A 16,219-nucleotide genomic window follows, 5' to 3' on the forward strand; every position below is an offset into this window, starting at 1 on the left:
AAGGACGCTCCAGTTTTGGGTTCGTATTCATGTACTTGATATCCCTGAATATTTTCATCAAAAGACAAACCTTCTGTGATACTTAGTATATCATTCATTTATCTATAGCTTTTGACAAAGTCGTGAATGGTTGCAATACCACTTCCTGATATGATAGTGTTCAAATTTTTGCTTTTAGATGATGAGACGATGTTGTTCAAACTGGTTTGCTGATGAGGAGAGTCTTTTTAATAGGGTTTTAACTTACTTTATGAATTACATGATCCAAAGTCTTTAGTTTTCTATGTTGTGTTTTGTGTACCAGTTTTTGACTGTTGGTCTTTTTCTTTTTTTAGCCATGGCGTTGTCAGTTGATTTTCGACTTATGAGTTTGAATGTCCCTCTGGTATTTTTCGCCTCTCTTTTCTAATATTTTATATTTAAATTACAGATGAATTATTTTCTTTTCATTTCAGGTATCCCCTCTCCGGATGATGTAGACAAAATTTGTCCAAACCAGTAAAAAGTCTAATAGATTGTTGATCAATTTAACGATTAATAACATTTGATGGACAAATATAAATACATTTAAGGTCAGTGGACGTTTAAATTGTAATAAAATATGTATTGCGAAACGTTTGTTGAAAATCTCAGCATCCAACCAACACATATTGGCATACTTGCATCAGCTGCTGTATAATAAATCATCAACAGTTATGAATCATCAAATCAGAAGTTAGGCTGAAAGTGTTCGCTAGCATAAACGTGTTATAAATTGCCATTTTGGTTATTGCTAGCAGAGCTTTGCGTCTAAACGAGTCTTGTGAAACATTGAGTATATATAGCCTTTGCAGAATTTAATAGATATATTACAATCTTTGAATGGCGCATAAACAATCATGTTTTATACAAACAGTCAATGTAATGATATAAAGAGGAACTAGTAGACGATAAAATTATCGTCGCCTTACCCATAATTTCACTTTTAACCAAACGATTATCTTCAGTTGAATGTTGCATCTTTCGTGGTTGTTTTGTTTGATCTTCAACAGAGTAAAACAATGTTTATTGTGGTACCAGACTGAAGTGTAATGCAGCTTTTGCTTTTAAGAAAATCTTAAGTGATGTATTTTTATAGTCAAACTGTTATTTCTTTGACCATTAATAAAATGATTAAAAACATGAACAACATTTTTAACACATTCAAATTAAGTTAATCTTTGATAGTCTATTATCCCCTCAAAATGATTGCACTTTTATTTCATCGTTTTACGAGTTTGTCTGTTATAACTTCTATGTAAACTTCGAATTCAAAGGACAACTTGAAATGGAAACAGATTCAAGCTTAGCGTTAGACGATTTGTCATAATGCATGCCCACTTTAAAATGAAATAATAGACTTGCAATTGTATCAACGTGATATATTAATTTACGAGAACAATGTATAAATTAAAGATACATATTCCGGAAGACCTATTTTATCATAAACTTTCTATGGTAAATGATCACTACGTTTATTTAAAAACTCCATAAAAACTTTCATTTTCCTGAATGTATCTCCTTTCTATTTAATGCTGATCACAGTGGGTATTCTAAAATAAAAAACAAAAACAAAAGAAGAATACTTGTTATATAATGTAGTATTCAAAAATGCTTTAAATTATCAGTGTTGTCTTTGGTTGTACTTTAGTTTAATTTTTAATTTGTTAAGCTGGGTAATATAAATCGTTCATATTTTGACATGATTCACTAGGTACTTCCGATCAAGTTGTAGCAAACATACAAGCATTTTAGATTACAAACACTACATTTCGATTCTTACACAACTATAATAGTGCGTTAATAACGGTGTCACAAATCAACTTTATGAACATATAAAAGTTATTCTAGACAGAAAAGGTAGTTACATAAAGTAAAAAAAATAAGGTTTGTATGAGTTTTTGTCTTTGATACAAATATTTAAAGTAAAAGTTCGGCTACGTACATCATGTAAATGTATATCTATGTTTTCTCCTTGACAAATACAATGCTAGAACTAAAATCTCATCTTAATTCATGATTTATGAACTAGAAAGTACACACGCTTCAAATTCATAATTGAGAGTATTGACTTAAATGACATATTTCAATTTTTGTATACTCATTACTTACTACATGTCGCTTGCAGACAAATTTTAGTTTACGACTGCACATAATATCATTCCATTTTCCAGTGTCATAAATATGACAACAGTTTTCGCCTTGACCTCTATGGTTATTCGGTTCCCCGGTATTCCAATTAGAGTAGGTCAAAGGTACGTAATCATATGACCAGATCCAAATTCCTGTATCACAGTCGGTTGCTCCTATCCATAGAAGGTCAGTACCTAAAGATGACATTTTTTTTTTCGATAAAGATTTGAAATAACTGCTTAATATCAAAGTATACTAACATTTAATATACCTGTGCTAGTTCCCAACTCACATATAATCCGGCTGGCCACGTTACTACCGGAGACCTCAACATTGTCAATAACACTTCCCTGGAAAATGTGTTATCCAAAGGTCCGAAATATCGTGAGCCTAAATCCATCAATTGGAAATACCACTTCAAAATACTGTTGGATTCGGTCTTGGATTACGCCAGGCAACGGGCTAAACGCGAGAAAGAAGACGTAGATACTCTTTCCGAATGGATTTAGGCTGTGCGGTCGTTGATACTAATAAGAATTGAGAAACTAAAAGGGTCTATCAATACCCATGCTACGTTAATCTTTAAAGACCCAAATGTTGCAAAACACTCGTCCTACCTCCATGACAAATACGTTGTTGACCCCGCCGATTAAGCCCCAAACAACATCGTTTTTGTGTGAAAATCTCATTACATAAACTGCTTGATAGATGAATTAGGTATTGATAATTCACTTGGAAACTCAACATATACCCTCACGAGACTTACCAAAGAGGAAATCCTGGATAATCATAGGTCTGTTCTATGTTCCTTTGGAATTTCAACCAAAGATGAAGAACTGGATCTTCCATCACTGTATTGGATACCTACACTACATAAGTGTCCCTACAAACAACGGTATATTGCTAGGTCTTCCAAGTGCTCCACGAAACCTTTTTCTATATTATTAACATCTATTTTATCAGCAATCAAAGCCGGGTTTCAAAGTAATTGTGAAACTGCCTATTCTAGAGGTGGCGTGAATCAGATGTGGATACTAAAAAAATCCAAATATCTTTTAGAGTACATACAATCTTACACACTCTCATCTTGCAATAGTATTAAAACAATTGACTTTTCTACACTTTACACAAGTATTTCCCATTCCAAACTGAAAGACAAATTGAAAGAGTTGGTATTGCTTTGTTTCATAAAAAAAAATGGCGAACGTTGATACAAGTATCTTGTCTTTGGGAGGGATAAATCCTACTTTGAAAAGAATCACTCTGATTAAAAAAAAATTCTCTGAAACTGACATTATCAAGATGCTTGATTTCTTGATTGACAACATAGTTGTTACGTTGGGAGGACATGTTTTTTCAACAGACTGTCGGCATTCCAATAGGAACCAATTGTGCCCCTCTTCTTGCTGACTTGTTTCTTTATTATTATAAGGCTGACTTCATACAGGAACTTCTTAGGAAGAAAGATAAGAAGTTAGCAATATCCTTTAACTTTACTTTCCGCTATATAGATGATGTTCTCGCACTATATAATTTAATTAATATTGAACGCATCTATCCAATCGAACTTGAGATAAAGGATACAACAGATAAGGTTGAGTCTGCCTCATATCTTGACTTACATCTAATAATTGACAAGGAGGATCGGTTGAAAACAAACTTTACGACAAAAGAGATGATATCTGATTCCCAATTGTGAACTTTCCATTTCTATGTAGCAACATTCCAGCAGCGCCTGCATACGGAGTATATATCTGCCATTTGATACGATATTCCGGGATTGTATTTCTTATCATGATTTCCTTGTTAGGGGGTTGCTATTAAACCAAGAGTTCCAAATGATGAAGTTGAAATCATCCCTTCGTAAATTTTACGGACGCCATCACGAGTTGGTTGACCGTTATGGAATAACCGTTTCACAGATGATATCGAATATGTTCCTTATGTCGTAATCAGGGTAATTACAATCCACTTCCTTTTTCACCACGAATGTGACCTACCGAATTAGACTATTTACCGGATTTGTAATAACACGAGCAACACGACGGTTGCCACATGTGGAGCAGGATATGCTTACCCTTCCGGAGCACCTGAGATCGCCCCCAGTTTTTTGTGGGGTTCGTGTTGCTTAGTCTTTAGTTTTCTATGTTGTGTCTTGTGTACTATTATTTGTCTGTTTGTCTTTTTATTTTTTAGCCATGGCGTTGTCAGTTATTTTCGATCTATGAGTTTGATTGTCCCTCTGGTATCTTTCGCCCCTCTTTTAATACTGAAACAATAAGACAAAAAACCCTCGATATAATCTAGAGAAACAGCTTTCATCCCATTAAAAGGAATAGTTTGCAAGATATCAATATCTGTATGTGTGTGTGTGTGTGTGTGTGTGTGAGAGAGAGAGAGAGAGAGAGAGAGAGAGAGAGAGAGAGAGAGAGATTTAATCAATTATAAAACAACTGCTACGAAACTTAATTGTACATTCACAAATGCAGTCAGTTTATTTGTATCTTTTGTACTTATTTTTTAGGAAATTAGAATACGTCTCTTACATACGTTACAATTATCCAGTGTTCAAAAGACACGAAACGTGCAAATTTGAAACAAGCTAGATATAATCAATCTAAATCTCAATACACGTAAAGTTGGTGAATATTCATGTATAGGTACTTTTTACTTAAACATATTTTTTTATAGAAAAAAGAAAATAATTAAAAAAAAAAAAAAATTCTTCAGATTCTGTTTTAAGATACATGATTTGTTTGCATAATTCCTTTGATTTAGTATGGAGATATATACATACGATATCAGAACTATTTGATTCTTTGTCAAAATGTAAGTATTGTGCTATTTTCAAATCATAATAAAAAAAAAATGGAATACCCATATAAAGTTAAATATGTATCATTATTTATCTTACCTCTTATAGATTTATAAAGATATGATTGGTTAAAGGACTACACGTGGTGACTATGTATATTTGATATAGGGTGTCCTAAAAAATATAGGGTAAGTTACCATACATGGTTGGTTACCATATGGGGTTAGTAAGGAGTTACTTCCCTTTCAAAACAAAAAAGATGGTACGACCCTTTATAAAAACAACACGGTGTTGAGGAAAAATCTGAAAGGTTTCAACAGACGAAGAATTTGATGATGAAAGATTGAAATAAATTCATAAAACATAATTAAAGCTAACACGTTGTTATTGTTGGCATTAAGGAGTTACTTTCCTTTCAAAACAAAAACAAAATCTGAAAGGTTTCAACAGAGGAAGAAATTGATACATGTAATGAACGATTGAAATAAATTCATAAAACAAATTTAAAGCTAAAAAGTTGTTATTGTGGGCATTTGTTTTCTGTATAGACAAATGGAAGTAGGATCTTAATACTAAGTATTGAAGACTTTAAAATCACTTTGATAGGTCGCTAGTCAAAGTACCACATGTGACGATAGTCGGTAAGATAAATTCGTTACACGGTGTGCTAGTGATCTAATACGACATATATTGGGTCAGTAAATTCCATATGGGGATTCGAGCTTCGCTCTCACCCCATATGGAATTTACTGACCCCATATATACCGTGTTAGGTCACTAACACACCATGTAACTAATAATATTAAAGACTCTCATTGACACTATCTACTTTATTACTCTTATAACATCTGAAAGAAAGGTAAATACGCATGGGATTTGAATGCCGTACAAGGACCTACATAACTTCATACACCAACGTTATTTGATCTCTGGTGGATAATTGTCTAATTTGCAATCATATCACATCTCCTAATGTGTATTACTATATTGTTCCGTTGTTTTGTTTCTACATATATACATGTTTATTCATTCCTGGTTGTGATAGAGTATTCAATATTATGATTTGATTTGATTTGATTTTTTGATGTTTTAACGCCACTTTTAAGCACCGCTTTTGGGCTATTTCGTGGCGGCCAGTTTTTATTGGTGGAGGAAGCCGGAGTGCCCGGAGAAAACCACTGACCTACGATAGGAAAACTGACAAACCTAGTCAATTAAGATTGGAGTCGAGTGCACCCGCACGAGCGGGGTTCGAACTCACAACCTCAGTGTTGACTGGCTAGTGATTACAGTTGTAACTACTTAGACCACTCGGCCACCGAGTCCCCTTCAATATTATGTTTACCATTCATGTTGATCAGGTTGGAATGTATCCAATTGTTTTCAGTTACATCTTTTATGTATGCAAGGAATGCATTTTGAGCTCTGCAGTATCTCTGAAATTCAAAAGTATCTGATTTGATAAAACAAAATGATATCTGTATCGAGAGTTGGAATCTTATCTTCACTCTCTACACTAGAACAGATTCTGTCAGTTTAGCCATAGCCCAAGACTAGATTTGGACAGTTCGTTCATAAACATTTTTGAACAGTTCTACCAGATCGAATTGACGTTAAAAAGAGCATCTCTCTTAACATGATTGAAAACTGGCGTAGTTAAATGGAATGTCCCTATTTTAAATAAAAAGGATTAAATGTAAGAAAATAATTACAGTCTTAGATATCCATGTTTGTACTTATTTCTAACAAAATATCTCATCTTTATGCTTATGCAATGAGAATATTTCTGTTATTACTAAAAAAAAGATGCTAGCACTAATTAGCCTTAGAAAGACAATTAAACAGGTCTTGGAGCTTTTAGGTGTTTATTATAGGTAGAATATTTGGATGGCATATTAACCATCTTTTTTCTAGGAGCAGTGTTGTTATACCCAAGTTAACCTGATATATACAAACTTATGTGATGATACATATTGTTAAGTATCACAATGTAGATTTTTTCACGCTCTTGTAACAACTTTGTCAGTCTTAAAACTATATAAAAAAAAAATAATTGTAGCAATTACAAAAAAATTTCAAAACGGTTAGATGATAGAACGTTAGAATATTTTCTTGGTTAGAACTGTTCAAAAGTGTTCTAGGGTCGAACCACTTCTATATGAAACTGTTTTACAGACTTTTTTTTAGAAAGGTTCTTTGGTTATATTTTAAGTGAGGTTAGAATTGATACTAACTGTATCTATACTTTTACATTACATATTTTAGAAGTGCGTCTTAAGAATGTCACCTTGAAAGTATATAAACTTTGAATTAATATTTCATTGACACATTGTTTTTTGGAGGCGGGGGGTTCAGCAGATTATTACTTTTTTAAGTAAAAGAATCTCTTAACATGCAACATTCTGTGATAATCACGTATGCATCCTCTCATAATCTGAATATAATCATACCCGTCGATTAAACGCACATTCACAAAACGAAGAGAAGCCCACTTATTGAAAACTTGTCCAGAAACATGTACAATTTAATTACTGAATGTTGTGTTTGCGTAAAAGACACGAAAACAATACCTCCGCTTCAAACCAGGTCCTTTCATCATTGCTGAAATAATAACAGTGTTTGTTTAACTGTTCCCATCCTAACTTACAGGTGCTGGCATGATCTAATGAAATAGAAAGAAACACATTTTTTATAATAAAATTGAGAATGGAAACGGGAAATGTGTCAAAGAGACAATAACCAGACCATAGAGCAGAAAACAGATCAAGTCAACCAATGGGTCTTCAACACAGCGAGAAAATCTACATTTCATAAAGCATAACATTTACCCAACACCTGCCACAAAGGAAACACGTTTAAAATTAATTGAATTTGTTTAACAGTTGTATCGGCTATTGGTTTTTCTTTTATTTTTATTTAAAATTTTGTTGTTAAAATTATAGAATGCCAAAAAGGATCAAAATTGCAACATTGCAATTCTAAATTGGTTGTATCTTTCTTGTAATTCTAACTTTGGAATTATGGATTTGTAATAGTGCGACTCGGTATATAACAATGTATAAATATCCTAGAGTTTCAACGTTTGAATATTATGCGACTATGTCAACCGTAATACAACACAGATGTTCCATGTTTGAAAATTTGTATATTTAAATGTTGGAATTTAGTCTCGTAAGCTTTCTGTGCTCAACAACATAGGTACTTATGTTGAAAATAATCCAACTGAACATAATTGTAACACAATATAATAAACCAATTTATCGGGTTATTGACGATAGTACAACAAAAACATTATGATATGACTAAATTGAGGAAAAAAAAAAAAACAATTACCTTTGAGATCCAATTCTAAATCTTTCACTTTTTGTTCAATGTATTCTAAATTAGTTCTCCACTGTGCATGTTTCGACTCTGTAAGACATATATCAGCATTTGCGGAAGCTATTACCACGATGATTGTTAGCAGTAACATCTCTTCAAAAAATAAAAAATACTTGAAATCGAAAATAAAGATTTCCGTTTATAATTAAAAATTATAGTTCTTAGAAAGGTCGCCGCACGTTCAAACTGTTTGATGCATATTAACTTTTCAAGAATGTTTTTTTGTTTATCCTTTAAAGACGTAACTCTGTTAAGCATATATTTTACTATACATATCGTGTCTTATGATATTTTTTTAAATAAGGGTTAAAAAGATGAGACAGCTACAAATGAGAGGATCAAACTCATAAGTTGAAAAGTGACTGGCAAATTCATGGCACAAAACTAAAAAAACGAGGAATAGACAAACAACAGTCTACAAACATACGTTGTGCTAAGGTTCCTTTTGTCAATCTCACATTCTTAATATTTTTCATAGTCTTCGATTTTTTTTACCCATTTGAAAGTTACTACAGATATGTTTTTTTTTTCAAATCATCTCCATTTGCACCATCCATTAATACAGCTTGAACTAAAATCAACATTTAAAATTGCCTTAAGCATATTTGCAATATAACTTGATTTCATGTTGAATTATTATAAATATAAATTTTAAAGAGTGAGTTTTTGAGAATTTTTTTCATAATTGTAGAATCCTTCAAGAAATATTCTCTTAACAACTACATATAGTCAAAAAACAAATTTAAATGAGCATACCTGCTCTGTTTATTTGTGAATGTTATGTTATTTATTAAAAATTAAAGGAGTTAAAATGTAAACGTTAGTGATACATGTATCCAACGAAACAATAAGACTATTGAATGTTTGTGTTTTATGTTTACTTACCTCTTTTTTAATTTTCTTTTTGATTGATTTTACTAAATTGTAAAATTTCTAGATAAATAACTGATTTACCTTGTTTACGTATCACAAGCGCCTCTTCGTGTTAAAGAAGACTTCCACGTAAAACAACGTTTGTCTATTCGTAGTAAAGTATTTTCCGGTTGGTGTACATGTACGGAAGAACGACACAGTATCATCCGGATAAAATGAAAACACAACAAAAATGCGTAGATATGTCATGAGCATTTTCAGGTCAAATTAAAAGATATTTTGAATAGGAGTTGATTAAGAATATTTTCATTATTTTTGCTTTCAATGCTTTGAGTTCAAATAAATTTGCAAATAATTGAACAATTATTTTATTCACATCGTCATTTATTCGTCCACGATTTTTTCCCATTTTCTCTTGATAGTCCACCTGATTCGTGCATATTTGTAGAAGAATTGTGGGTTTGATGATAAAAGCATGGACCCACTCTGAAAAATCAAATATGACGGCCATTTTCAAGATGTCTGCCAATCAGTCTAAATGTCTAATTAAAAGCAAATAATATTTAAACCAAATCTTTTAAAAACATAAAAGGTAATCCAACGTTTCTAGTAAGTCATGACGTTATATTAGACTTTTAAATTTTTTTCAAAATGGCAGAAAATTTCAAAAAAGCCGCCAAGAAGTGAAAATAATAAAAAAAAAAAAAACTAAGACAATGCTTTGCTTATGTTCTATCGAATTGCATTTTGCAGTTCATACAATATTCTAGTGATTGTATTTCCATGATAAATTGATGCTGCTTGCATGATAATTTAAATCAAAGATCCTATAAATGGAAACATTCGAATGTTTTCAGGACGCCATCAGGATTTGTTTGACCCTCAGGTACCATGTAAGTCACAAATGGTAATTGATATGTTTTATTTCTCCTTGCCACAATCCTTTCTTTTTTTCTCGATTGTGGTAATATGAAGATGACAAAATTTATACTTTAAAACGGTAATCATGGTAGCATCACGAGTGCTTCCAGTTGGCCAGAAACTTCACACCCTTTCTGAACACCTACGAATTCCCCTAGTTTTAATAAAAGGAGACTTGTATTATTTATGCTTTCAATGTTGTGTAATTTGTTCTTTATTTTTCAATGTCTGTGTTGTCAAACAATGAAAGTCTTGTTTATCCATCGTACAGTTATAGGAAACCTTATTTCATTTCAAACGTTCACGTTCGGTCAAGTTTTGTATAATTTACATGTACAATGGTTTTTACATGTTTTTAACTTTGTGATTCTAAGAGTTAGAAATGAGACATTTATAAATCCACTATTATCTGATATATGCCTAATTACTGGATATGACTCATTAATCTAATTAAGGAAAAGCACCTAGGCAGGTGTCACTTGTTGAACAGAAATCGCTGACCCTTCTTGAGCATCTGACATCATCCCCGGTTACAAGAATAATCGCCAAAAAAATTTCAAACATTATAACAATGTTATCACATTATACAATATATTGAATTAGATGTTCATATGTATACACTGTATATGTGATAGTCTTTAATAATTTCATTTGCAATCCGCTTCACAACTTATATAAACATCTGTATATTGGTGATAAACTATGTTGTAAATGGTATTGACAATCAGCTTCACAAAGTGTATAACCTATGTATATTGGTGACGATCTATGTTTTAAAATCTGTTTCAGTTACACAAATTGTATACACATCTGGATGTTGGTGACGATCTATTGGGTAATGAGTATTTGTAATAAGTTTCACAAATTGTATAAACATCTGTATACTAATGAAGTCCTGTTGTAAAAGGCGTTGGTTTGCTATCGTATTGATGGCTTGTACTCTGATAGGGAGGTTGTGTTGATTACAGATTTTTGATGTTTTATTTATTCGCAGCTTTTATAAACGTAAGGCAATTTAGTATAAGCACACTGTTAGAAAAATTATTTCTATTTAAAACGAATGTTTAACCAAATTTGACATGGAGTTGGTTGAATTAATTCGTTTGTAATTTCAGTGCGTTTGTTTTCTTCGTTTCATGGAATTTGATAGCCTTCTTGTGATATTCTTCTTCTTATTAACTTAAATAAGTAAACCACTAAAAAACAGTTAAACTCTGTGGTAATTCTTATGTTTGTACAGATGAGAATTTACGCTACATAAATCCAGTGAAAACCTGATTAATTAAATATCTGTCTAGTTTTCTATATCGATATCAAGTGATGTACACGTACACAAAAGAGGAAAATTAGCAACCAGGTAAGGGTTACTATTATCAATGCATCTTATTTCTGGTAGGGAACAACTGAAACGTCAAATAGTATTCAGGTCTGAGACAATTCAAAATGTCCCTAGTTGATAATTGTATGCGAAAGATATACATGTACATTAGTAATCTAACTCACAATTGTTATACCAAGTCAGGAAAATGGCCATTGTTATATTATAGTTCGTTTCTGTGTGTGTTGCATTTTAGTGTTGAGTGTCTGTTGTGTCGTTATTCTCCTATTATATTTGATGTGTTTCCCTCAGTTTTAGTTTGTAACCGGATTTGTTTTTTTCGCAATCGATTTATGAATTTCGAATAGCGGTATACTACTGTTGCCTTTACATGCTTTATTTATACACATTTTATGCAGAAAAATTTACTTACGTATATATCATATTCGTAAATAAAGTGTATCATTGTGTAGTCTGATTGTTTTTATTTGGGCACTGACTATTCATCTATTGTGTGGACATTGTTAATAATGTCTGATTTAAAGTTCATGGAAATAAATAATTTGTTTGAGGTGGGAAGTAAATACTAATAGAATATTTCTATCAAAATGATAGATCAACTCATAAATAAAAGAATATTATTTACAAATGTTCTTGTTCCAGTACATGTAGTATGTTGTTGACAAAAATATGTTGTTATTGTATGAAGTTTAAAAACAGATGTTTGACCCGAGAAAATATGTTTGTCCTCCTCTTTCTTCCATAAAAAAAGTCTGCGCATTCAACACAAACTCCAAATCTTGCATGTAGTTGCTTGATTAACATTGTTTTATTTTGTTGATTCCTTTTGATACAATTATATTTATACAAATAGTTAAAGAAACATGACATACTTTTACCTAGTTACATAAAATCAATCATTTGAAATAAATTCTAAAATGTCGTTTATAAAATTATTTATACATTATACAAATTTTTTTGTTTTAAGCTCTGCATCTATATTTTTCATTAAATGAAAAAATGCGACAAAAGTATCAATATGAAGTAACAAGTATTTGGGGTTAATGTCGTAAAAAACGCTGGCATACAACCACATGTATAATGAATAATATGTTTTTTGGCAGTTGTCTTTTCCACCTTTTTCTCTCTTGTTCTACAAAAAGTTGAGCAATTAAGCAATAAAAAGAGATGAAATATATCAAAGGAAAAGTCAAACTCATCGTTGGAAAACGAACTGACAAAACAATAAAACGACATAAAGACAAACAACTTTGTACACATCATAACATGTAAAACATAACTACTGACCAAAACAAACCCAACCAAAAACCGCGAAAACCAATTTACATCAGTTTCAATTGGACAAAGTTAACCTCGGAGGGGTCGTGTTTGTTTCCTTTTTAGGGTTTTGGGATTTCCAAATTTTTTTTAACGTGTTTAACTGATAAATAGTATTTCTTCAACATGTGGTGTATGAATGGTTATTATATAATATTATGTGAAAGGTTTTTATTTTCTTGTCTCAATAAGTCATTGATTTCTATATACATTTTTTCGTTTTTTAACTTTCTCACTCGTTTTTTTTTTTCGTGTTCAATATTGAGATTTAGATATTGAGTCCTCCTTTAAAAATGCCTGCTTTACATGGTATGCCATTGTCAAGTATTTAAAATGTTAGAACTAAGGAAGAATTTATAATTGTAAGTCAAAATTTGTATTACAGAGGATGTAAACTGATCAACGCCTAAATGTCATAGACATTTGAATCTGATACGTCAATACCATGTCGGCGGACTATTTGGTTGTCGGATGTGGTCTTTCGGGTGCAGTAATGGCCAGATTCATGGCTGAAGAAAGAAATAAGAAAGTTCTGATTGTAGACAAAAGAGATCACATTGGCGGAAACTGCTATTATTACATCGATGAAAACGGAATACGAATTAATAAATATGGCGTACATTTGTTTTATGCAAATAGCGAAAGAGTATGGAAACACGTAAACTGTTTTTCTAACTGTACAAGATGGGAACACAAAGTTTTAGGGGTAATTGATGGACATTACATACCCTTGCCCCCTAACATAAAAACTATTAATATGTTATGAGGACAACATTTAACAAATCAACATGAGGTAGATGACTGGTTGTCCCGAAACCAATTGAAGCATGAACATATTGAAAATGGATATCAGATGGCCACGTCAAGGGTAGGCGTTACCCTGTATGAAGAAATATTTAAGCATTATACATACAAACAATGGGGAAGGTACCCAGAGGAATTAGATGCATCAGTTTTAGCTAGAATACCAGTAAGAAATAATTTGGATGACTGTTACTTCAGTGACAAATAACAAGCACTTTGTACTGATGGTTATAACAGTACGCCTGTCACGTGATTGTTTTGACATTGATCCTTCAACTGTATCCAACAGTACAATTATATATTCTGGACCTATTGATGATTTCTTCACAGATATTGGATATCCCAAATTAGAATATCGATCCGTCTGTATGTGAATGCTATAAATTTGTGTGAGATAAGATCTTTTCTGAAACAGGATCTTTAAGACAATTCACTATAAACAATCATTGTGTATTTTGCGGTAATTATAGAGATTGATGCTTTAAAGCTACCGGTATGGATAATCAAAATAAAAAAAAAGTACAGTTTGTTAATGTCGAAGATACTTAAAGCGATAAAAATTGTATTTAGAATTAGAATGTTTGCAAAAAGTAGTAGCACTAGACATTTTGTGTCTATCAATTGGTTTAATCGTTGAAACTTGTAAATCGAATACTGACATCTCTAGAATGGCAGTGTTGCACCCGTTGTAAGTAAATCTAACAATTTGATACAAGTACATATGCTATTCTTCAAATGCATGAACAGTTTTGCATTTAGTATCAGTCGTATAGTGACACAGTGACAGACATCTTTACAAAGTTCCAACAATAAAGTAACAAAATCGGCAAACTTTTCTTTTCATATCCTTGCTAAAATTTCTGGATTTTTTGTCTCTCCTAACTTGATACCTCATTGCTTATATAATACGATGTCATATGCGAGAGTTCATTAAATGTTTCCTGATGTAAACTGGATGTAACAAATGGTTAAAACCAAGCTTCACAATCATTTTTACAATTATAGCTTTAAAATGTATTAATAACTGCACATGCACTAAGTAATCAAACAATCGCATTTATAAAAATTGACAAATTTTGACTAAGAATTGTTGATAACCTCTATGAAAGAGATGTCTTAGAATTTTAAACATGTATTTACCGCAAACCGCGATTATTTACACAAAAAACAAAACGACTTTTATAATGACAGTCCATAGTGAAATATCATTTATTTGACGATATCTTTTATTTTTTTGAATGCTAGCAAAGATTTGTTAAAATAGCAACAGACAAAATAATTACAGGATTTATCTACAGAAAAATTGACAAACAGTCGAATTTCTCTAATAAGATTATACTGATGTTTCGAATAAAAAGTCGAACATTATGACTGTCAACGGAGACAAACTGATCAAACCAGATCATGAGTACAATCAAGGGGCCTAAACCAGTATGAAAGTTCCCTTAGGCTAGTAAAATAATTAAACATATTTCGAAGTTTATCGTCAAGAAGATGTGGTATGAATGCCAATGCGACAACTATCAACCATATCCAACTGTGAACAACGTTCGGTCAGAGTACAGTTTACCATATTAAACTTTGTACCGAAAAGGGATAAGATCGTCAACATTTGAAAAAGCTCGAGTACAAAAAGCAAAAGTGTGAGTTTAATTTTTGCCGGAGGCAAAAATATACAAAACAAATACAATGTTACAATACCTGTTGTTTCATTATAAAAATCAGAAAAAATCGCGTTTTTAAGGTAAATATAAGGGTAAAAAGGTATCTTTATTAAATATAACATAATACTTAAATATATACAATGTGTCGAAACAATTGATTTTCCGTAGAAGATGTGGCGCTACCAGGCCTATTTGCTGTTGATTTGAGCTTTAAAAAATGCAACTATAAATATTTCAAATGTTCCTTTTGGAGATCATCGGAAAATTTGTTTAGCGTTACAACAAGCACTGAACACTGAGCAAGAATTGTTTCATTGTGAAATCTAATTTCTTTGAAATTGTATAATTATTGTATTTTTATGCATTCATCTTCTAATCCTGTTTTCTTTTCTACTCCTGGATTCACAAAATGTCAACAAGGGCTTCATTTTGTTTTGTCTTTAGTGCACAGTGATTTTCTTTCACGAAGTAAGAAACCACTGTCTTGATTTTCCGTTACTTTTGCTATAAAGTATGTATTCGAATATATGATGTCATTAAGTATGTTTTGATAGCGGATCTCAAGGACATGTGACAGGTATGTTAATGAGACAGCAAAAAGAGGACAGGAAAACGAAAAAAGCAACTAGTGAGCAGCTTATGGCCGTCAACAAGAGGCATGTCTATTTTGATAACAAATTATGGAATAAACTGAATAAGACATCTTTTACTACAGTTACTGTAATATCAGGTCATGCCAAAAAGTCTATAAATTATGTGTCTGTTTTTAACCTTATGGTACGTTACAACCTGTAATGCTTAATATCGATCAGGTTTTTTGTGTCGTGTTCTCGATATGGAAAAGCTTTGTTTTTTGAAGGATTGAGACATGTAAGAATACGCGATTCGAAAAATCCCACTGCGTATAGTATCATGTTAGTTATTTCCTGAAAATTTAAACTAGTTTTAAAGAGC

At 31.8% G+C, this 16,219-nt stretch overlaps 1 protein-coding gene across 1 annotated transcript; it reads right to left on the minus strand.

Moving 5' to 3' along the window:
• Positions 1 to 821: 821 nt before the first annotated feature.
• On the minus strand, positions 822 to 9,387 carry LOC127721853 (perlucin-like protein). The gene is made up of 6 exons (XM_052228658.1): positions 9,302 to 9,387; positions 8,300 to 8,440; positions 7,537 to 7,628; positions 6,312 to 6,402; positions 2,131 to 2,345; positions 822 to 1,571 (listed from the first exon to the last, which is right to left on the minus strand). Exons 2-6 carry the CDS (start codon positions 8,436 to 8,438, stop codon positions 1,548 to 1,550), a joined length of 561 nt encoding a protein of 186 aa, XP_052084618.1. The 5' UTR covers positions 8,439 to 8,440; positions 9,302 to 9,387; the 3' UTR covers positions 822 to 1,547.
• Between the last annotated feature and the right edge of the window lie 6,832 nt (positions 9,388 to 16,219).

The sequence above is a fragment of the Mytilus californianus genome, unplaced genomic scaffold, assembly GCF_021869535.1.
Source record: "Mytilus californianus isolate M0D057914Y unplaced genomic scaffold, xbMytCali1.0.p SCAF_12, whole genome shotgun sequence".
Classification (NCBI taxonomy): domain Eukaryota; kingdom Metazoa; phylum Mollusca; class Bivalvia; order Mytilida; family Mytilidae; genus Mytilus; species Mytilus californianus.